The 23,653-nt window shown below is 56.9% G+C and overlaps 1 protein-coding gene across 10 annotated transcripts in view; it reads right to left on the bottom strand.

Annotated features, from left to right (window-relative positions):
• Positions 1-23,653, bottom strand: part of MEF2D (myocyte enhancer factor 2D) — a 100,841-nt gene that overhangs the window by 7,338 nt on the left and 69,850 nt on the right. For 7 of the 10 annotated variants that reach the window (XM_032093717.1, XM_032093709.1, XM_032093713.1 and 4 more), the window contains 7 exons: positions 18,910-19,047; positions 15,126-15,336; positions 12,385-12,441; positions 8,466-8,656; positions 8,095-8,115; positions 4,807-4,936; positions 1,490-1,736 (listed from right to left, as the gene is read on the bottom strand). In XM_032093717.1, coding sequence (XP_031949608.1) covers positions 1,490-1,736; positions 4,807-4,936; positions 8,095-8,115; positions 8,466-8,656; positions 12,385-12,441; positions 15,126-15,336; positions 18,910-19,047 — 995 coding nt within the window. Of the gene's footprint in view, positions 1-1,489; positions 1,737-4,806; positions 4,937-8,094; positions 8,116-8,465; positions 8,657-12,384; positions 12,442-15,125; positions 15,337-18,641; positions 18,777-18,909; positions 19,048-23,653 lie in introns of all 10 variants that reach the window. The other 3 variants (XM_032093718.1, XM_032093719.1, XM_032093720.1) reach the window with 3 other exon arrangements.

Here is a 23,653-nt window from a genome sequence, read left to right as displayed (position 1 = left end):
GGAGGAGGAGGAGGAGGAGGAGGAGGAGGAGAAGGAGGAGGAGAGCAGAAGGGGAGGAAGGGGGGGAAAAAGATGGAGGAGGAAATAATGGGAAATCTCTCATTATTATCTTTTTGGTGGCCTTTTACCCTCCAGTCCACAGAATTCAGAACCTGCACACAGTACAGATGAATGAACCCATGATTATAAACCTGACTGGATTATTAATCTGGATTCATAATTGGAATTACGACTTGAGAACCAGAATTGTGACTCCAGAATTCATAACCTGTATAGTCACCAGGATGCATCACGGCCGAGCTGGGATCAGACCCTGTGGGCAGCATCCCTCCTTCCCCAGCACCCTGTGATCCAGCCCCAATCCCACCCCCCGTCCCGCAGCAGTGACACAGAGAAGAGGGACAGGCTGTGACACCCTGTCCCATGGGTGTTCCTACAGCTCTGCCCCAGCATCCCTGTGGGCTGCACGGACCCGGCACAGGGCTCAGCCAGGTGGTTTTGCTCAAAACTGGGAACCTCCTCAGCCTCTACCACAACACAAAATTTTGTCCAGGCTTTCCACACATCCTACAGCCCCACTGGTGCAGGAGGTCCAGGCAGCTACTGAGGAATCTGCTGCCTGCCCTGCCTGGAAAACATGCACCAGGCAGTGAGGAAATGCACTGAACTCCTACACAAAAACCCGATCCATCCATCCACCCCTCCGTCCATTCCTCCACCCATCTATCTATCCCATCCCTCCATCTGTCCATCTATCCTTCCAGTCCTCTATTCATCCCCCCTTCATCTCTCCATGCATCCATCTGGCACTTCATGGTGGAAATGTCAGAGTCTTTGACTCAGTGACTGGGGCTAAGTCATTGACCCCCCTCTTCAGTTTCTGCCTCTCTTTGTCCCATGGTCTCAATGTGATCACAGGCAAGTTGCTTAAATCTTTATTTTGACTAATTCTGTGTGTGGATGCTTTATTCCAGACTAAAAGCAGATCCACTTCAGAAAACCTGCTCTAAGATGCAAGTGCTTGTATTTTCTGCCCTGGAGCAAAGCAATCTATTTGCAATACTAAAAGCCACCTTCCTCCTATACCAGCAGGGCACAATTCCAGACACCTTATCCTGCAATGTCCATCCCATCTAACACTGCCTCTGGCCGGTTCTCAGCTCCCCCCATGTGAGTGCAGGGACCAATCCCACTGTGGACAGGCAGGAGGACGAGGCTCTCTGAGCATCCCCCAAGTACTCTGATCTCAGCCAGGGACTCTGGGTCACTCCTACAGCAACAGGGACATCCCCAAACTTCACAAGCAGCTGCTGGGTGGGCACACAGCTCCTGTCCCCAGCATGGACCCACCAGGGCCTGACACTGGGAGTCTGGAGAAGCCAGGGAGTAGTCATGGCTGGGGCTCTGCAGGTTTGGCACTCTCAGAGGAATTCCCCATTTCCCTCTTTGCTTTTCCAACCTCGGCTGAGTGGCCCCTTGTGTCACTTACATTAAGTTTCCTAGTGACACCGGGACCAGGTGCTGCTGCTGCGGCTGCTGCTGCGGCTGCGGCGGCTGCTGCTGCTGCTGCTGCTGTTGTTGCTGCTGCTGCTGTTGCTGTTGTTGTTGCTGCTGCTGCTGTTGCTGCTGCTGTTGCTGCTGCTGCTGCTGCCAGGCAGAGATGTTGCCAAGGGACAGCCCTCCAGGTGAGCTGAACGCCGGCAGCGAGGATAGCTCAGCGCTCGTCAGCTGATAATCTGGAAGGGAAGGAGCCCTGCAGTCACTTCAATGTCAAACCTGCCCCTGCAGTGCCCCAAGCACTGAGAGAGGATGGAGACCCGCAAGAGACACGAACACGCAATGCATGGAACATCGGCTCGTGCTGTGAGGGGCACAGGGATGCTGGCCAGAGGACACACCTCTTGGAATGGCCTGCCTTGGAATCACAGAACCAGTTAGGTTGGAAAAGACCTCAGAGATCCAGTCCAGCCTATGACCAAACACTACGTCAACTAAGTGCCACAGAAGGGACATTTAAAGGCCATCTAGTCCAACATGCAGGGACACTTTCCACTATCCCAGGTTGCTCCAAGACCTGTCCAACCTGGCCTTGGACACTTCCAGGGATGGGGCAGCCACAGCTTTGCTGGGCAACCTGTGCCAGCACCTCACCAACCTCAGTGTAAACAATTTCCTCCTTACATCCAGTTGTCTTCCACCCTCAAGGCATGAGCTGCTGGCAGGACCTCCATCCTCCACCCCCCACAACACCCACCAGTGGCCCTGCCCCCAGGCACAGCAGTGGCCAGGGCAGCCCCGTGATGTAGCCATGTCTGGCTCCCCGCAGGAAGGGCCACGGGCATGCGAGACACCCCCAGAGCCACCTCCAGCTAGGCGGACAATGCACGGACACACTTCCTCCTCTCCCGGGGCAGCGAACCCTGGCAGCTGACACCCACCTGTGCCTGGGGCACCTTCACCCGTGCCCGGGACAGCCCCACTCGTACCTCAGGCATCCCCACCTGTGCCCGGGGCACCCTCACCTGCGCCTGGGGCGTACCTGGGACAGCCGCACCCACGCCTGGCACGGCCCCACGCGCGCAGTGTCCCGGGTGGCAGCAGGGGGCGCTCCCCGCCTGCCATGGGGACACGGAGCTGTCACCGTGTCCCCTCCCTACGGGCACCCCACGCCCCGGGGCCCCTCCCCACTTGCAGGGCAACGCCTTTCCCATGCAGAACCTCGGGAGCATCAAAAATGCCACTGGAGCACCTGATACCAGGTGGGAGTTTCACAAAGGGTGTGAAAGCCAGGGAGGAAGGTGCTGCTCCTTCAGGAGATGGTCAAACCTTGGTCAGCCATGTCAGCCCCTGACACAGACACCCATCAAACCCTCCTCGCACCCTCTCCTCCCCCTTCCTCTCCACTTTTGGGTGTCTCGCGGTTTCGGCTGTCCCCACCCCTGCAGCACACACAGAGGTGGCTGTGCCGGTGCTGAACTGCTGCCAACGCCACCGGTGGATCCCCGGCACACGATGTCCTGGCAGCGGGTTCCCTGCTCCACACCATCCTCCACCCTCTGCACCGGCTGTTCTGGTTTGGGAGCTCCTGACACTCACTGCTGACAGTGGCTGCCCCTGCAGCCCCCACCAGGGCTTGAGCTGGAGCCACCCCAGATCACAGAGCTGGGAATGGTCAGGTTTGACTGAATCTGGTGGCAGAGCTAGCACAGGAAAGGGCACTTAACTCTGGCCAGAGGGCAGCTCAGCACAACTGCAGCACACACAGAGCCTGAAATCCAGATAATATCCACCCAATTAACAGGTGAGTCTTGGGAAGAACAAGTGGCAACGCTCCAGGCTGGGAGTTTGCCCAGGGCATCTGCACTCCTCTGCCACCTATGCCATGATCACTTCTGCAGCATCACAGAATCACAGAATCATTTGGGTTGGAAAGGCCATCCAAGATCACCGAGTCAACTGTTCCCTCAGCACTGCCAAGGCCACCACTAACCCATGTCCCCAGGTGTCACAGCCACACATCTGTTAAATCCCTCCAGGCATGGTGACACCACCACTGCCCTGGACAGTCTGTTCCAAAGCCTGAACACCTTTTCCACATAGAAATTTTCTCCAGTATCCCACCTAAACCTCCCCTGGCACAACCTGGGGCCGTTTCCTCTTGTCCTGCCCTTTGTTACCTGGGAGCAGAGCCGATCCCCACCTGGCTGCCCTCTTCTGTCAGGGAGTTCTGGAGAGTGAGAAAGTCCCCCTGAGCCTCCTTTTCTCCAGGCTGAACCCCCTCAGCTCCTTGTGCTCCAGACCCTTCACAAATCAAGACAATTCCCATCCAATTAACAGGGCAGCTCTGGTGGAACTGCCAGGTTCAGAGTTTGCACCCTGCAGTGGTGCCCCCCACACTCACCCCCAGAGCAAACACCTCAGCACAGACACCACTGGCACTTGGGCAGGAACACGGCTCTACCCATGGTCAGCTGTGAGAAAAAATAACTACAGAGAGCCGAAATTCAGGCCCCTCCACCCTGAGCAGCGGCACAGGGCTCAATTAAAACCTATTTTGGGTACTCTGGCTGTGCCCAGCCTGGCTGGTGAACCGCATGGTCACGCAGGGAGAGGAGCCTCATCACGCACAACCGGCATCTTCGGGGCTACACCTACTAATTAGGAGAGGGAGTTCCCAACATGCCAGTTCTGGGTTCTTCCAGACAAGCAGCTTTTTACATTTTTGCAAACTTTTCTCTGAGCCAGAGCAAGTTACACAGGCAGCCAGCAAGTTCTCAAAGTCTTGGTGGAGGTCTGACAGGTGGCGGATGAACGACCCTTCTGTCTGGGCAAGTGTGCTGTCACTGTCGCCTCGGGCTGATTTCAATCCACCAGCCCAAATCAGATGGGCCTATGAGCAGGCTGGTTTGCATTCTTCCCAAACTTTTGGGGGCCTATGCTTGTTGTCATTAAGCCCCTATTACAACATCCCCTGAGCTCTCAAGAGCCCGGGGATGGGTGTAGCTGTAATTAGCATCCACTTGCACAGTGCAATGGCTACATCAGCCCTCACAGCCCTTCTGGCTATGACAATGAGTTCTCACCACTTAATATAATGAGTTTCCCCTTGATTTTAAGCCTGTGGAGTCCTTGGATTCCACCAGGTCTTGCAGTGGCGAGTTCCACGAGCACCACTGCAGCTGCTCGGGGAGCACCAGGCACGTGCCTGCAGCAGCACACTTCCCTCTCGGGTTAACTGGCCCATCCGAGAGCTCTGCCCTGGCCACGTCTGACCTGTGTTAGAGCTCTGCCCTGGCCATGTCTTACCTGTGTTGTACGCTGTGGGCATGGCCGAGAAGGGCAGCCCCTGTGTCAGCAAACTCGGAGTCGCCACGGAAACAACTGGTGTGGTCAGAGAGTGAGTTGCCTGAGAGACACCCAACCGCTGTGTGTTTTGCTGCGGGAGCAAACAGGGAGGGAGTTAAAGCCCAGATGGTTAGAATCAGTCGTTCTCGTGGGTTGTGGCCCCCCAAAACCCCCTGGGCATGCACTGGGACTGAGCACGGAGACTGTGGGATAAGCAGGATTGATCTTCTGGCTATTCCACACTGCAAAAAAGCAAAGTACAAACCACACCAGCTACTGACACTCTGGACCTTGTGACTCTCATCTGCAGGTCACGACCTTGAGTCCCCTTCCTGCCCGGGGCTGGGCTTCACCCACCAGGACCAGCCATGTCCCTGTGTGCATGGAGGGGGAATATCAGCAGGACGCCTCCGACAATTCCTCACTGCTTTCCAGAGGCTGCGTGTGAGGCTTGCTGAGCTGCCAAGGAGTGACAAAGGGACCAAAGCAAACCAAGACCAGCCGAGGCAGCACAGAGCCGATGCCTCCTCCCTGCAGCTCTGGTGGCCAAAAACAAGCCCCTGCCTCAAGGGAAGCTGAGGATGCTGAGCATTGGCCTCAGGATTTTAAAGGGACTCTGGCATCCCTAAACTCGAAGTCCAGTGCTTGGCATCCTGCCGGCTCGGTGCCCTCACAAGGTTTTGGTGACTCAGGTATTAGCAGGTCCACTGTGGAAAAATTCTGCCCTTGGACCAGTGCACACCAATCTCCCCCCATGGTTTTCCAGGCAGTTACGTGGGCGGATCTATAGGTCAGATTCAGCCCTGTTTACAAGGCAGATAATCTGGGCTGTCTCTGCTGATCTGATTTAAATCAGACTCAAGAGGCTTGACTCTAATCCGAAGCACCCCAGCACACGTCACCCTGTGAAGACTGGGGCAGTGCCCAGCTTAAATCACGCCTGGCAGGAGGCTGGCTGGGACACAGGGAACAGCCTTTCTGTGCCACCGAGGGCTCCCAGGGCCTTGCAGGGCTGGGCACAGACTGTGCAATGCTTCCCCATGGCCACGGAGACTCTCCTGGGACAAGGCTGGAGGTTAAAACCCTGCCCTGGCCACCTCTGGAGGGTAACAGCACCCAGCTGTGCAGGATTTGCTCACCCTGCACCCACACACTGCCCAGCCCGCAGGTCCCTCCTGTGGCCCGGGGAAGGCGATTACCAGGGCTCTAATTGCTAAAGCTGTGGGGGGCTGTAGGAGCGGGTTTTCCTGGCACGCATCCTGCTGGCAGCCACCCTTGGCCGTGCCCACTGCTGTGGGTTAAGGACACGGCAAAAAAAGTCTTCACGGAAGGTAAGACACAGCCCTGTCCCTCTCCTGCCTGCACCAGACCCTGAGCCAGCCCAGTGGGATGCAGCCCCCACAGCCCCATCCCTTCTGCCCCTCTCTTCGGGGCTCTGCAGCTTTCCTGGGAGAGCACTGGCACAAGGACGAGCGTGGCCGTGCCACAGGGCTGGGCTGGTGAGACACTGGCTGGGCAGGGGGTACCAGCCCCACAAACCCCCTTTACACCACAAGGCGAGTGTGGGGATGTCAGCCCCAGCTGCGCTGGGGGAAGCACCCCGATTTTCACCCCAATCCATGCAGGAGGAGGTGTGCAAGCTGCCCCCCACATGGTGCCACTCACACCCCGTGCCCACAGACAACGCTCCAGCTGCCATTCCAGTCGGTAACACACCATGCAGCATGCTCCCAGGGTGAATGGACCCTGCTGCCCCTGGCACATTAGGAGTGTGCAGAGAAATGGGGGAACACCTCTTGGAATCCTCTAAGGGAGCAGAGCATGCTCAGAGCTGCAGGAGCAGCACCGAGGGTGGCAGGGCTGGGGCTGCGGGCAGCCGGGACGCAGCGGAGGGGCCACTGACTCATCCTGCAGCCGCCTGGAAAGAGGCGGGAGCTGCCATTTGGAGAGAGGATCTGGTGTGTAGGTTGAGCAATATGGAGGGAGCAAATCTGGGGAGAAGGTTAGCAGAGCAGGGGGGCATCTGCACCAGGCAGCAAGGATCTGCAGGGACAACACTCTGCAGTCCCCTTCCTGATCCAGCAGCGCCAAGGTCCCTGTCCCACCCTGGCCACATTTCGTCACCCTCCACCCCCCTCCTGCCACCTCGGTTGGGGCGAGGATGTTTTTCACTTCTGGCAAAAACCCAGCAGGTTAACTCAGACCAACAATAGAACTGCAAATGCCACCCCAGTGGATTTTTACCCAACACTGCTTCAGTGTGCAGTGCTCAGGGAATGCCAACGGCAGTGGGATCAGGAATGAGCAGATGGGGAGGTGGGGAGTGACTGCTCTCCCTCCACACATGGGGAAACTGAGGTACAGAGATGCTGGAAGGGGGCCACTAAGCAAGAAGGGTTTGGGGACACAAAGAGCAGCAGAGTTCATGTCTGCCAAAGCTCTGGCCCATCCTTGCCCTGGCCAAGAGTGTCTCCTTGCAGGCTGCCAGAGGGATTGGCTTACTCCTGTGTTTTTGGAGAGCTTTTCCCCAGCTGCGTGACCTGCATCCCACAGCAGCTCTTGCCCTTCCCTTGCTGCGCTGACCTGTGGCTCATCTGCCCTGCACCAGAATAGCAATGGAGCAGAGTGAATCTTTGCCACAAACAAGGTGGCATTCACTTTGCTGGCAGGGAGAGGAAAAAAAGCCATAAAAACAACACGGAAAACTGCCCCATGCACAAGGGAGGTTTAGGGAGTGCACCAGCCAGCCAGTGGATTTACACAAGCTTTAAATAATATCCTTAATATGGGAAGAGCCTGATTTACTCCCATCTCTCATGTGCTGGCAATGGGCCAGGTCCTCCTGTGCTGTAGCTGTAGTGGCTCCAGTGAAGCCCCATGGGCAGGTCCAGGGCAGTGGCAGTGCCCAGCCCAGCTCCACAGTCCCCAAAGGGACCCTGGCTGACCTTCCCAGGGGGACCAACACAGCAATTTTGGCCTTGGTGGAGAAACAGGCGCTTTGCAGCTCATGTCAGCCCCTTCTTTTCCATAGGGATTTTCCTAAAAGCGTGTTTTTCTTGGGATTTACTTTCTGCAGCAGGACTGGATATAACGCTGGTGCCCACATCCCGCCGCATTCCCAACACAGAGCAAAGGAGCCAGTGTCCACCCCCTCTGCGTGCCCCATGCCTCGCCAAGCCAGGGCAGGACCAAGGGGACAAGCAGCCCACGTCCCACCACACCGCCATGCACACTCAGCAGGGAACTCACCAGAGCCAAGTGGTCCTCGGTCTGTCCGTGGGAGAACAGGGAGAGAACCGAGAGGCACCGTTAACTCAAGCACCCCATCCCCGCCGCGACCGCGCTCACTGGCACCGCACCCTCGCCTCCATGGGGCACATACAGGTTAGAGTGGTGCCCAGCACAGGGTTTGCACCAGCCAGGGTGGTGCATGCAGGAATCCAAGCCTTCCTCCTCGGATCTCCCCTCCAGCATGGCCCCAGCCAGTTCCCACCACTACAGCACAGAACAACTGCCTGCCTCTGCATCTGCTCCAGCACCGAACGCCCCCGCAGCCTGTCCGCTGGCAGGGCACCCACTCCCAGCCCACCTGGAGTCCCAGCAGACCTGTGGGCACTCACCAGATGATGCATCAGCCCCTTCCCGCTCTGCGAGGTGATCACGCGCAGGTCCGGCTTGCGGCTGTTGGCGGCGAGCTGCGTGCCGTGCGAGGGCGGCGGCGGGGACTTGGCCGGGATGATCTTGCCCAGGCTGCTGCCATTGGACACGGGAAGGAGACCCGGAGAGGCTCTGGCACTCACGTAGCCATTTCCTGCAGGAACACGGGTGACAGAGAGAAAGGAGGTGAAGGCATGGAGACGGCTGAATGTACGGCGGTGGTGAGTGCACAGTGGTGAAGGAGTGGTGATGGTGCACACATGGCCATGGTGAATGCACGGTGGTGAACACGCGGTGATGGTGCACACATGGCCATGGTGAATGCACGGTGGTGAACACGCGGTGATGGTGCACACATGGCCATGGTGAATGCACGGTGGTGAACACGCGGTGATGGTGCACACATGGCCATGGTGAATGCACGGTGGTGAACACGCGGTGATGGTGCACACATGGCCATGGTGAATGCACGGTGGTGAACACGCGGTGATGGTGCACACATGGCCATGGTGAATGCACGGTGGTGAAGGAGTGGTGATGGTGAACACATGGCCATGGTGAATGCACAGCTGTGGTAAACACCATGGTGAGTGGTGCCACAGTGGCATACTGACATTCACGGGCCCTGCCAAGCTCCATGAGTGCTCCTCCTTGTGAGAGAGCAGCACTGCATCCCCCCAGACTCCCCAAAACCCTCCTGCACCCCAGCAGGCTCACCCTGCAGGATGAAGCCAGGACAGGTAGTGGGCCCGAGTCCCCAGCGCTCAGGGCAGCTCCTCAACCCTGCAGGAACTCCCCATTGTTCCTGCAGTAACACCCAGCAAATCTCAGAGCCTGATCTGCAGCCAGGCTCTTTCCGTGCTTTGGCTGGGTACCGCAGCCCTGCCAAGATGGGTAATTACTGGTACATTCACTTTTAAGGTCTCTTTATGGTACTGGAGCAGTGAAAAGGGGCTGTGGCAGAGTGAGGCCTCAGTTCACTGCTCCCACTGCCCCTTTGAAGATCTAAGGTTCCCTCCTTCTCCTCCTCCTGCTGCCCCACTTAAGGATTTTATGTGCAAAGAGAAGGGAAAAAAAAGAAGAAAGGAAAGGAAGAAAAAAAATAAAAAGGAAAAGATTTGATGAACATCAGGAAAGGAATAAATTGGATCAGATTACTGTTCTGATGAGGGTTGGTTTTTTTTCATGAATAGGCCCCAAAGATAGAAAGGCGTTCAGCAATCACCAGGATTCAGCCCTCATATTCATTGCACGTTAGACCGGGAAAAATAGGTCGCTGATTGCATTATTAATCACATCTACCATTGCGCTGCATCTGCATTTCAGCAGGCGGCTGGTGGCACTGACGCCGCAGCCGCAGCGCGTGGGGGCCGAGCGCCAGCCGCTGCCTCCCCAGAGCTGTCCCGGGCTGGACACAGAGGTGATGGGCTGAACCAGGCACAGGGGATGGCCACGCTCCCAGGGAGCAGGGCTGATCCCACGGATGGCACCGGGCATGGGAGGTGCTGCCCCAGAGGGTGCCTGGGAGCCGCTGTCAGGGACACCCGTGGTGGCCGGGCTGCTGCAGGCTGGCAACTCTGGCATCCATGTCCCTGATGGAGGGAGGGGTCCAGCTTTCCTGTCCCCAGCAAGGTGTCCTCCCAGTCCCAAATCACCGTGAGCAGCCGTGCATAAGGCGTGTGTCTGGTGCATCAGGCCCTGGCACCTCCGTGCACCAGGAGCTGCTGGAATCCTGCTCACAAGGCCCCTGGCTTTCAGATTTATTAACAACGAAGCTGCAGAAATTCCCCACGTGATCTTGGCTACCCGCAGTGCTGGTGGCCATGGAAAAGCCAAAAGAAATGTTAAACCCTTTGATATTCTCCTTCCCAAGGCAGCACTGGCACGGATGCACACAGGGCTCTCACGGTGACTCCCTGTTTGAGGCACACCATGTTATCTGTGCATCACCTGGGGTGTGCACTGGGGTGGCTCCCTGTGCTGGAGAGGAGCTGGTTTGGGTTCCAGTGCTGGCACTCCCCCCCAAAAATGGGTGGCCTTGGGCAATCCTGCTGCTGTCATTGCTGTGTCCACCCAGCATGGATCTGGCCACCCCTGAGAGCCAGAGAGAGAAGGGCTACACTCCCACCAGGACTTCCCAACCAAGGGCGCCCACCAAAAAAAGTCTGAAAGTGGAGCACTCTGGGCTGCCTTTGCACCACCCTGGTGTGAATTTGAGCGGGGACAGTCAGGGCTCAGCATCCCCCCACGGACCAGGAGGGGTGGACCGGGTGCTGCATCCTGAGGGTGGCACACGCCATGGAGCGTGGGCAGGATGCAGGGATACAGCGACATCGCTGCAGGATCCGGCCAGAGGCACCCGCAGCTGATGACTCAGAGGCAGCAGGTGATCACTCAGTGCTGCAGAGACTGCAAGGGAGGAGGAGGAGGAGGAGGAGGAGGAGGAGAAGGAGGAGGAGGAGGAGGAGGAGGAGGAAGAGATGTACCAGGTATTTGAAAACTGCAAGCTCAGTGCCAGAGCCAGGACCAGAGCCACAGTCCCCTCTCTCAGCCAGGAGGGGAGCCCCAGGGAGGGCGGGGGTCTGGGGACAGCAGGGGTCCGGGGCCGGCCACAGCCGGGCTGTCCCTGCTCCTCAGGCCCGTTTCCTGCAGTGGCAGCAGGAACGCAGGGAATGCTCCGGTGACGTCAATGCTGACATTCACGGGCCCTGCCAAGCTCCGCACCCGCCATGGCTGCTCCGACAGCTGACATGGGGGCGGCTGCACAGAACAGGGGCCGCAAAGGGGCCTGGGGGCCGCGGCACAATGGCCCCTTCCCTCTGCCCTCAAGGATCAGCAAAGCTCCGTGTTGGGTGCTGGGAGAAGCTGGGGAAATGCTGCCCCACAAACCACCCTGGCAGGTTTTGCTCTGCAAAGAAATCCTTCTGGCACTGGCACGGCTGCTGCCCAGCACAGAGAAATGGCTGTTCCTGGGAGCGGCCAGAGTGCAGGGGACATGGTCAGGTGGCCATGGTGCTGCAGAACCACAACTGGACCAACCCCACCCGCACAACCAGTGGGACCCGGCTCCAGTCTGGTTTTAAGTGGGGCAATGTGGAATTCCACACTCCTCCTCCTCCGTGCCGTTGGCTGGACACCCACTGCAATGAAGGCCCAGAAGGGGGGAGGAGTCAGGCTCCAGGAGCAAGGCTGCCTTTGCTCTGGGACGGATGGCATCCGCCCTGCCAAGGCTGGGATCACTGCCAAGCCCAGTGCCGATAGCAGCAGCTGCTTCCCAGCAGGACCCAGGGCTGTCACTGGTTTTTGGGCCGTGCCTACACCAGCAGTGGCCCAACATCCTCAGCCTGCAGACAGCAGAGGCAGATGTGGGGATGGAGATATTGTTAGTGCATTTTACAGCTGAGGAGCTGAGCCACGAGGCCTGAACCTCATTAGCACTGAGGCTCTCGCAGTGGAAAGGGCCCTTAATGAGCTTTTTTAACTTGCAGTGAAGTTCCTTTACAGGGCCCAAGCGCAAGGAGGAACTGGGTATTAACTTATCACCCGAGGACGGCAGAGAACTTTGTGCAGCACCAGGAGCTAAACCCAGAGCTGCCCAAATCCTGGTCTTTGCAGGTCACCTCCCTGATCTGCAGCTCTCCCCGAGATCCAGGGTAGATGGAGACTCTTTGTCCACAGGGGTCTTCACTGAAACAAAGGCACTGGCCTGGAGCTCCACATGCCAACCCCTCCCACTGCCAAGAGCAACAAAATCTTCCCCAGAGCTTCCCTATGGATCGGCAGTGCTGAACAGCAAAGCAAAATCCTATGGGACGTGGGGAAACAGAGGGCAGGAGCACCACATGGAGCCAGGGCCACAGGGCTGAAAGGCTCCTTACTTACCCACGGGGCTCGGGCAGGCTCCGTTCGTGTTGTTCAGGTCTCCCCCAAGCATCGCCCCTGCAAAGCAAGCAGAGAGATGGGATCACCATCGATGTAGAAACAGGGTGAGCATCCCTGCTTTTGGGGGGCAAGAAAGCAGGGAGCACAACGGAGGAAGGCAGAGGGAAAAAAGCAGGACTGCCTTCCCGCGGAGAAAGTGCTGGGCAAAATGAGCAGCATTCCTGGTGATCAGGTTGGGAAACATTATCCAGGCAGATCCGTTTCCTTTGGGAAGGAGCCAGGTGCACAGGAGCCTGTTCCAAAGGAGGCAGCTTGGAAAACACTGCGGCTATTTTATTCCAAGCCCCCCTTTGGGGGACACGGGGCCGGTGCTGCCGGGGAGGAGAGAGCCCCAGCAGCATGACGGGAAACACAATCCCCCCTGTAACGTTCACACCGAATGGAAACCATCCCACACTGCCAGGACGCCACAACGATCCAGACTCCCGTGGTCCCAGTGCTTGCAAAGCGCCGACGCTCCCCACCAGGCCGGGAAAAACTAGACCTTTTTATTCCCAAAAACCAGAACATTTTGCCTCGCCTGGAAGAAGACTTGATCTTTTTCTGCCTTGTTATGAAGTTATTTCTGAAAGCCACCTATTCCCCAGCCGGGGCTGCCTGACCACGCCGCGGGCGGCGATTGCAGCCAACAGCCGGCGCGGAGGCTCCGGAGCTGCGACCGCAGTCAACCCGGAGCCCTGGGCTGGCGAACGAGGAGCCTCTGATGCCAAACCCCACCTCTAACCACTGCCCAGCTCTTCTCAACCCAGATGGGGAAACCTGAGACAGGAACTATGCAGCCCATGGCTCTCAGCTTTGGGCTTGCAGTGAGCCCCTGAAAGCCGGAGGAGGGTGGGAGGGCTGAGCTGCTGCCGTGCAGGGAAGCACAGCTGCTCCCCATATGGGAGCAGGATTGGGAAGGGCAGTGGTCCCAAAACTTGCGCAGCCTAAGAAAGGGTGAAGTGACCCACTAAATGTGGCAAATGTGACACCGCAGCACCCTCCCCTCAAGGGATGGGGATGCAAAGCCAGACGTCCCTGTGCCTCCAAAGTCCCAGAGAAGGGACTCCACCAGGATTTTGCAGGTGTGCCCTGCTGTGGGACCCCACTTGCACCCCGGACTTTGGTGCCTATGCTGCCAAAGAAGGCTCACCACCTTGGGTGAGTGATGCCAACCCCGCACCCAGCCCTGTACACCCCCCCTTGGCTGCCCTTCTCCCACACCATCCCCGAGCCAATAGCACCAGGCACTGCCAAGGCACCCACCCAGTGCTTGCAGTGCATTTGCTTTGGAAACAACACAACCAGCTCCGGTGCAATGCTAAAAAAGATTTAGGGGGAAAAAAGGAGTTTTTCTAACATGCAAGGCCCTGGCTCCTATAAACAGGATTTCTTCCGTGTCCCAGGCAGCGAGTGAACGAGACACAGATGGCCGGACTTGGAACACCTCTGCGCTCACAACCGCAAAATGATCCCCCTCAAACGAGCAGTGAGTGAGCTGGAAACGGCGAGCCCCCAGAGGGGTCTGCTTTACCTGGAAGCCTCTTCTGTTCTCAGCTGAGGGGCCTACAAGAGGGCAAGAGATCCCTGCAGCCAGAGCAATGGCTGCCTGTGCCCGAGGAGGGCTCTGCCACCCTGCCTGGAGTGAGATGCTGCTCCCTGGGACCAGTCCTAGAGCAGAATGATCCCTGTCTTGCAGGTCCGGGGCCTCATCCTGACACCTGAGTACTTCGAGGCACCTCAGAGACCCTGCGGTGAGAGCAGTGAGCAAACAAGCTGTCTCTGAACCACAGCTCCTGCTGCATCCCAGCCAGGCAATTCCTCCTGCTCACCCTGACCCACCACACAACCTGCTTCTGGAGGCACCTCCCAGCCAGCCCTTCTCTCCAAATCCACCCCCTTTGCAAAGCTCCCCGGAGCTCTCCAAGCCCCAGGGGCCACAGCTGAGGGCTCAGACATCCGAGTGGTCACTGGCACCAGCTCTGCCATTTGCAGCCCGGGCAACTTTGACAGACCATCTGCGACATCCAAAATAGCGGGAAGGGGCTTTCTGCACACTATTATTATTTATGATCACACTGCAGGAGAGCCGGGCTGTGCTCACACATCGTCCCTGTCCCCCCCCCGCCACTGCAGGGGACACGGGTGACAACTCCTCTCCCCCACCCTGTCCTCTGCCACCCACCGCCAGTCCCTGCTGGAAATGACTGCTCCTCTGATCTGTCAGCAGGGCCACATGAGTAATCGCCCGCGACCAACTGCAACCAGCACGGCCCGACTCGCAACAGCCCTTTTTAGGCAACAGTCCCATGTCACCGGAGTGCCACTGGCGAGCAGGATGCCGGCAGCCACCCCCAAGCCCGGGAATGGCGCCGGGTGACTCATCTTGCACTGCCCAACCTTGAAACAGATCCCTGCAGGGATCCAGCTCTCAAAGAGACCTAGGTAAGGTGGGGAGGTTGCCCTCAAGTTTGGGGCCAAGGCACAAGCAGAGGGCATCAGTGTCTGGCAGGAAGGCAGGAGCACACACCGAGGGGCGACAACCCTTCCAGGATGCTCCTGCCACCCACAGGAGCTGGAATGCGGACCCCTGGACAGGGGATGGTAGCAGCAGGGGTGTTCCCTCCCTCCAGGGATGCCCCATGCTCAGTGCTGCAAGCCCAGCCAGGCAGGAAGGATGAGGAGGTGGCGGTGTGGCTCACCTGCGCTGGCTGGCCGCTGCGGCAGCCCCGGGGACACCGTGTTCCTCTGCAACGCAGGCTGCTGCGGCGACAGGAGCCGGGGGTCTGTCAGCGAGGAGGTCACCAGGGACTGGGTCACCAGCGAGCTGCCCGGGTTGCTGAACTGCAGTGTGTTTTGGTTGGTCACTGGCACCGTCACGGGCATGGCGAAGTTTGGAGCGGGCACTGTGGACTGAACAGAGAGCAGGGGGTAAAAGGGAGCCAGAGCCGAGTTCCTGCAGCACAGCACAGCTGCTGACCAAGGGGGCACAGTCAGGTCTCCTCAAACATCCACTGCTGACCAGTGCTGCGCTTGAACCCACACTGACACCTTGGAGGGATGCACCAGAGCCCAGTTCCCCACAGGGGAACACCAGGAAGAGCAATGGGCTATCCCCTCGGACACACCAGAGCTCTGCAAACAACTGTTTTGGCCTCATTCTCAGGCTGTATTTATTTACCCCCTGTATTTTCAGGGCAGCCATGAAGGAGAGGCTGAGAGCAGCCCAGAGCATGAAGGTGGGCACCAGCCTGGTGATCTCCCCACCACTGACAGTGGCCAAGCTCGGCACTCCCCTTCACTCCAAGCAGCTGGCAAGGATTTCATGAGGCCATTCCTCATCCAGCAGGCAGCCAGCAGTGGATCCCCATTCCGGGCTGGCACTGCTGCTGGTGGCCGAGCACCTGGGAAAGACTCGTTTTGCTCCACAGAGCCTCTGGGTGACTCTGGGATCCATCCTGGCTCCTCTGGGAGCTGCTGGGAAGGAGCAGCTGACCCCAGGGATGCAGGAGCATCGCTAAAGCCCTATCCTTGGCTGCAGGTTGAGGACCAGCTTCACCTACCAGCGTCCTGTGGGAGCCAGACCCGCTGCAATTATCCCAGCCGTTTGTCTTATGTCACTGATTTGCTCTTCGTTAACAGGAGCTGGCACCTGCTTAGAGGCTTTAGCAGGGGCTTTGCTAAAGTCCCACTTTAATTTGCTCAGGGACGGAGAGGGAGAGTAGCCCAGCACTGGATGGGACAATCACAGGGCCAGAGGTGGAACCCTACAGGCTGCACGAGCGAGGGAAGAGGGAGCCGAGGTCTCCCCACTGCAGCTGGTGCATCTCCCCACCGCCCTGCAGCCCCCTCTCCTCCAGAAATCTGCTCCTGGATAGGTCCTGCTCCTTAGGTGAGAGAGGGGAATGGGAGGAAGGAGTAGGACAGTGCTCACCCACGCCTCGCTGCCAGGAACTCTCCCCACCTGCCTCCCAAGGGCATCCTGTCCTTCAGAGATATCCTGCGGCCGCAGCCAAGCCGCGAGGACAGCGGCTCTGAGCCTGCGCCACGGCACCGCTCCTGGGGCTGCCGCTCACAGGGACAGGGCTCAGCGATTCCTACACCACCAGGGAGAGCTGGAACACGGAGCCCTCCCTCTGCTCAGCCCGCGAGCTCATCCTGCACGGCAGCAGAAACAGAGGAGGAGGAGGAAGGCTTCTTGGGCGTTGCACGAACACCGGAGCAGCATTGTGTAATAAATCACTGCCAACGCGTCCGTGTGCGCGCAGCGTTCCCGGGGAGGGAGAGGAAGAGCTAAAGCTCCTCCACACCACAGCACGAGCAACGCCGTGGTAGGGCCGTGAGCTGGCTACGCCGGCCGGAGAGCCGAGGTTTGCCTTAATCCAGCTCCACCCCACTGCACCTGCAGACGAGCGTCAGGCTGACGCTGCCCCAGCACACCCCGGCCGCCCGGTCCCCCCGCCCCGCAGAGGGCACAACGAGGGACACGGCGCTTGGCACATCGGTCCGAAGGCTGGGGGAGAAGATGCACGCATCAGCCAAACCCCACCATTTCTGCTCTCGTTAGAAGTGAGGGCAAACACCAGAGGCAGAAGCCCGCCGAGGCCCTTCGTTAGCAGACGCGGCTGTCGTTAGGCTGCCCCGGCCACCCCGCTGGGTTAGTTCTGGTCACACACAAAACCAACCCAGCGGTTAAAATGGAAAAGCGTCTTCTTCAACTGCACACACTCCACCTGCACCGCTCGGCCCCTTGCTGCCAGGGAGGTTTAGTGGGGGAGCCAGATGCTATGCCCTGATGAGGAGCCACCCAGCACTTGAATGCCACCTGCCGAAAGGACTTTTGGGCACAGACTGTCCCTTTGGGTTGGCACGTCTGGATGATGGGGGGCCTACTTGGGGCCCTCCCTTTGCAGCAGACACATTCTGATGTTGAGCAGCCCCTGCTCACGAGGGTGTTCTGCACTAAGGACAAAGCTCAGGTGGCTTTTGAGCCTATTTTCCACCAGTGGCAGGGCTTGTGCCAGGTGTGGGGGGGGTGCACGTCCTGCTGGGAATCTACTCCCACCCCACTCACACCCCGGTAGGGTGTGGGAACCTGCATCCCACTAGTGAAACCGGGGAGGCTGAAGTAGATCCATGTCCTGACAGAGCTAATCCTGCCCTGAACCCCTCTCATGGGGCTGGGCTTGTCATCACAGCAGAGCTGCCAGAGATCATCACCGCCTGCACCCTGCTTTCCTCCACCTCCTCAGCCCTCCCAGGTCTCAGGGCAGCCTCCCCATGCCCTCCACCCTGAGATCTAGGAGATTGAAATGCAGATTTTGGGATCCTTGCAAGGCTCGTGGAGCAACACAGCACTGAGTCAGCAAAATAAAACCTGGGGATTTCACAAGGCCCAGTTCTCAAGAAAAGCCAGAATTTTAACTTGTGGGGGCTTGCAAAGCAGGCAGATTATTTTGGGTGGAGCTGTGTGTGTCACTTTTGCTGTGCTGCATCCACCCCTGGAAAAGGAGCCCCCCCCCTGCTCCCGCAGCATTAATTACGGCTGCAGTGACTCGGGGCTAATCCCCCGAAGAGCTGCTGCCTGCATCAACAGTCTCTGCTCCCTTGAACTAACAACTAATTTGAAACGTGTCCCCCTCCTCCTCCCGTCTCCTGACACAAATCCCTTTCAGCACTGTCCTGATGCCACCCCGGTGCCAGTGACAGCTCCGGGATCACAGGCTAAAACCTCCCTGGATTTCTGCCACGGCCACCAGCTGCCCTGAGGGCTCGGTGGATTTGGGGGGAATTAACGTGGAATAGCCCAAACCAGGCTGAGCTTTGCAAGGATGTGAGGGATTGGCACCCGCCACCAGCTCACATGAACACTGGGATCTTAACCCAGACAAAAATCTGGTTTTTTGGGGAAAAGAGGGTGGAAAAGGAAGCCCTAATCTGGCCTCAGTAGAGGTATTTGCAGTAGAGGAGAGGAGACGAGCAATACCCTCCTACACTGGCCAGAGCCAAGGAGGGTCAGGAATACCAGAATGATTTTCCCAAGGATGGGAAACAGGAAGGGCCCTCAAGAGCCAGGTGCATTCAGGGCTGCAGGGGCTGTTGGCATCGGCTCCCAAGGCATGGCACGGCTCCGAAGCAAAGCCATGCAAAATCCACCCCCCCGTCACCTGGAGGCACCGGGGAGGGGACCAGGGAGCTGCAGGCCACCAGCTACTCACTGCGAGCCGGTAACTCTGCATCATTTTATCAAACTCCTCATCAATCTTTTTATATTTCTCTTCCGTCTGCGGGGTCAGCGCAAACACTTCATCCCCTTCCGGGCTCTCGCACTCCCTGTGCTTCTTGTTCAGCGCCTGTTACGTGTGGGGGGACACGGGGGTGTCGGGGAGGGAGCGGGGGACGAGGTTGGGGGGAAGTCGAACAGAAGAGAAACAAAACAGAAAAGAACATATAATGAAGGTTTTCCAGGCACGGGCAGGTACTTACACCGTATCGCTTGAACAGGATATCCAGATCCTCGCTGCCTTTGCGGTATTTATCCTCCATCAAGGGGCTCTGGTCTATGGAGTCGTCGCCGTCGGGCTCTGGGCTGTCACAGCCGTTAAAACCTTTCTTTCTTAACGTCTGAAAACACAACCGGAACAGTCTGAGATCCGGGAGTGGAGATGGGGAACACGGGCAGGTCCCCCCAAGAACATCCCCTGGCCTGGATGGACTTGCCCCTGTACAAATCAACACCATCACCCCAAGATGTTGCTGACCTCAATGGGGTGAAAAAGTCAGGATACAGCCCCTGGCTTTTGCCTCTGATTTAGGAGTTACAGCATGAAGAGCGATGGAGAGAAACTTCCTTGGTTTCAAAGGTTCTGGTTACACTGGGACTGAAATTGGCCCTGCATGAACTCAGGCGTATTTGTCACTTCAAGTGCCACAACATCACAGTAGGGAAAAAAACCTTAACGCTCTTTGCTGTCCTGCAAAAAACCAGGGAAACCCTGCTTACAAACAGCCAAATAGGAAAGTAAACCCCAAAATTATAAGAAAATTGTCAAATTTGTCAAAATTTCCTGACAAAACCAGATGAGTGGCATTTGCCAAATGCAGGAGTGCCACAGGAAGAGCATCACATGACAGGGCATGTGGCACGGTGACAGCTGTGAGCCCTGCTGGGGGTGACACAGGGGGTGATGGCGACAACACTGGGCAGCAAACCCCACACCAAGACTGGGCTCACAAACAGGAAATGGGCACTGCTACATGGAGGTAACGAGGTGAGACAACCACTCCTCATTAGGAGGAGCCCAGCAGGGCACGGTGACACCCCAAAGTCCTTCACCGGTATTCAGCAGCCAATTGAGATCCACTTTGAATCCCTCTGGTTCCAACATTCCAAAAGCAATTAGGCATTATGACGGAACCAGCACTTGCCAGCTCTTTTTTTTTTTTTTTAGAAGTCAAAGCTACAGAATTTCCTGGAAGTCTTGATCCCTTTTCATGCCAAATTCAGCAGGGGGAAAAAAAAAGTCTTGACAATTCTCTGTCTTCCTAAACAGCAACAAACATCTCCATTCTGAGGCCAAAGCCTGTTTGGGAGTGGCTCCTCAACTACCTGCGAGCTCCAGGAAACACAGGGCTCCTAGGGGGAATTTTGCTGGAGCGAATAAAACCCAGGATGTCTCCAGAAGGGTTGGGAATGCTGCGGGCGGGATTTGCTCGGCACCGCTCCGCACACCGCGCCACAGGGCTCCGCTCTTCCCGCAGCTCGGGCTCAGTGGACGCTTGTGCCAGGCAGCCACGGCCAAGCAGTGGGCACCACACCCACCCCCAGCCTGTTCTCCATCCAGCTGAAGCTTTTCACAATATTTCCCATTAAAATTACTCCTTCCTACCATTTTCACCCTCGTTACTGCATTCAGCTGCAGAGGAGAAACGTTCTCGTTCACATACAGCTCCACAAGAGAAGGACCAGACTCACTCCTGACCATGGTGGCAGCTGATGCCCTGTTTAGTGTCACCAGTAATTCCTGATACCTAATAATTATTAACTAATTACCTAATAATAATGATTTGGAATAATTCTTATACCTAATATTAATATTATACTTAATAATTCCTGGTATCCCTAGTTCCTGTGTTGACTCTCTGCAGAGAAAGGCAGTGGGAATCAGAGTCACTGCCATGAATGGGAGATTCCCAGGGCTTTTTCTGCAGTTTCCCGAGGATCTTTCCGTATTATTTTTCTATTTTTGTACGTGTCCTTGTTTGTTCTCAGAATGGCCCAAAAGAGGAAGAGGTGCTGCTAGTGGGGAAGGAACAGCGTTGCCTTTTTTTTTTTGAAACTGCTTTTTGTGGATTTTTTTTCCAAAACCTTTTGTTTCGCCGACGCAGCCAAAAGACGGAAAGTTGAGCTTTTCTCTAAATAAAAAAGTTTTTCCTTTTTCTCTTTTAGAGGCAAAATGGAAAAAATTGTTCCATGAGCAGTGAAGCAAAGAAGCTGGGTTTCCTTCAGGCACTGGAGAAACTCTCTGGTGTCTAACAAGGGGCTGTGGCCATCTCGCCACGACTCCCTTTGCAGGGGCTGGAGCTGGACCCCTCATCTCTGCCCTCCCATCCCCGGCTGGGAATCAGGAAGGTAATCCCTCACATCCCTGAAAACTCCTGTTCTCCAGCAACAGCTGTTGGCAGGTTCAGAAGCTGTGGGGATGGACGAGCCACCACCATCCCCCAGGACCTCAAAGGAGGGAACCTCACAATGGGATTTTTCAAGAGGTCTCAGCCGAGCAACAACATTCTTCTGTCTAAAACCTGCAGCAACGCTGCTACCAGGGAGGTTTTTAGGCAGCTCCCAGCACCCTCAGCTCTGCCCGTATTTGACACCTGAACCAAGCACAGGGACAAGCGAGGGGCCGCAGCCACCAGCCGCAGCATTTTGCCATTTCTAAGTCCACAGAAAATCATCCTGGGGGTTGTTCCCTCAGTAAGTCTGTCAAGGAAAGCAGTGGAATGGGGTGGATGTGGCTCTGCTCACTCAGACCCTGAAATGAAACAGCTCACAGCATTGCCCCTTCACATTTCCCAAGGTCTTTCTCTGTGGGCCTAAGACATTTGGTGTCCCAGCTTTGCCTTGGTCTCTTTGCTCTCCCCAGCCACCAACTTTATAAAATCAGTCAGAACTGCGGTGTCTGTGAGACCCACAGTTCCCCGCCGGGGTGTGTCCTCAGCAGAGGAGCTGTGAGGGGCAGCTGTGGTGCTGCCATCCCTGCTCCAGCAGGAAACCTGCCAGCAGCCCCAGGAAGCATCAAGCCACTTGTGCATGGGGAAAAAAATCCTTCCCGGATGCTACAGGCAGCAGCAGCGTGAGCTGGGATTGTAAACCTGAGAGCTGCGACTGTGACCCCCAAACTGGGACGGTGACCCTTGAGCTGGGGTGTGACCGATAACAGTGAGGGGCTGCTGGAGCTGCGGGGAAGGGGACGGGGACAAGCTCCAGAGCTGGCAGGGCTGAGGATGGGGCTGATCTGCAGCACGGTGGGACGGGAAGCACCGGCGGCGGGGAGGGACCAGGGCCGGAGTCGCAGCAGGATACGAGCCAAGGCAGCGTGGCTTGCAGCAATCTGCTGCTCAACGAGAGGTTTGGGACAACAAAATGCCATTTCCAGCCATACGGGCGTTGGCTGCCGGGTCTTTTGGGGTTGTTTTTTTTTTTTTTCAAAAAAAAATGTGTGTCCCACATTTTTAGCTTTTTGTCAAGATGATGTAAAAGGAAAACAATTCTGCTGGAGCGGGAATCAAACCCAAAGATTCCTGTTTTCGGGATCCCTGCAAGGTCTTTTAGAAAAGAACTTTCCTCTCATTCCTCCTCTTTCCTTTTGCCAGGGAGAAAACAGAAGATGCAAAGAGGTTTTCAGGAAACCTTTCTGTCATTGGGCTGCAGCCAGCGGAACACAACCATTTTTCATATGGAAGAGATTTAAAAGCAATTCCTTTCCAGCAGAAGATTTTCAGAGAAAACGAGGGTGAGAACTTCCCATTGCAAAAATCCACCTCGCTCATCACCTGCCCCTCTCCCTGCCACGCTCAGGTGCCCCCCATTCTATCAGGACCCACTGCACATCCTGCTTTTCCAGGCAATATTCTCAATTCCATGATCCCAGCTCACATGGGAGCAGATTTCCAATCCGAAGAGGGGAAGAGAGCAGCAGGAAATGCAGAACATGTGAGAGGAAACAATGCTCAACCAGGATGCGGCTGACTTCCCTTAGAGGAGGGACACTCAACCACTCTGGGCTTTGGGGAAGTCTGGATGAGGATAAGGATGAGAAGGAGGATGAAGACATGACACTGGCAGCTGCCTCTGCATTCCACCACCTCCTGCAAAATGTCTGATTTAACACATCCTGGGGAATGACAACCCCAGGAAAGAGAATTAGGGGAAAATCAGCCCCTCCAGGACATTCAGCCAAGGAAAGGGCAGAAACGGCTGTGGGGCTTTAATTGGCTGCGGAGCATCCTGGTGCCCGGTGAGCTCTGCTCCGTCCAAGTCCCTTATCAGGAACTGGCACATCAGCCAGGCTGGGAGGAAACGAGAAGCGACAGCAAGGACCAAAGCCGGCGTGATCCCAGGCTGGGCGTGCACGTGGCACCCAGCGTGCCTGTCTGGGGGCTCAGCTGGCCCCCGCCTGATTAAGGAAACCCCCCTCTCTGCACTAGAGAGATTTTCTCAGACTTAAAAGCCTGCAATAACCAGGACTTTGCTGGGCACAGGGAGGCTGCAGGGGTTGCGTGGCTGAATCCCACTCCTGACAGCTGCTGCCGAGCCCTGGCACAGCTGAAACACGGGGGTGTCCCCGCAGGGAAGGGTCCCCAAAAGGCAGCTGGGGTGTGGAACCCCTCTTGAACTAGGGCTGTGCATGCTCATCATGGAGCAGCTCTGCCGCTCACTAAATATCCAGGGCATAAACCAGTCAAGGACATTCCTGCGCAGCACAGGATGGGGTGCCCCCAGTCCCACCCTCAGATGCACCTCCCCAGGACCAAAAAACCAGGAGATCTCATGTTTACTGCTGTTTTAAAACAGAATTTGGACACAGCAACTTGTCCTGCCTTGAGCTGTGGTACCAGTGCTTTTGGCCCCAGGAGCCCCCAGCCTGGCAGTGCTCAGCTCAGCTCAGCTCAGCCCTCTGGGGCTGCTGCTCGCTCCCCTTCCACCACGAAAACAAAATCAAGAGGC

Source organism: Corvus moneduloides, chromosome 29, assembly GCF_009650955.1.
Source record: "Corvus moneduloides isolate bCorMon1 chromosome 29, bCorMon1.pri, whole genome shotgun sequence".
NCBI lineage: Eukaryota > Metazoa > Chordata > Aves > Passeriformes > Corvidae > Corvus > Corvus moneduloides.
Note: the sequence above shows the minus strand (reverse complement) of the source record. Positions and strands in the feature narration are given on the sequence as shown.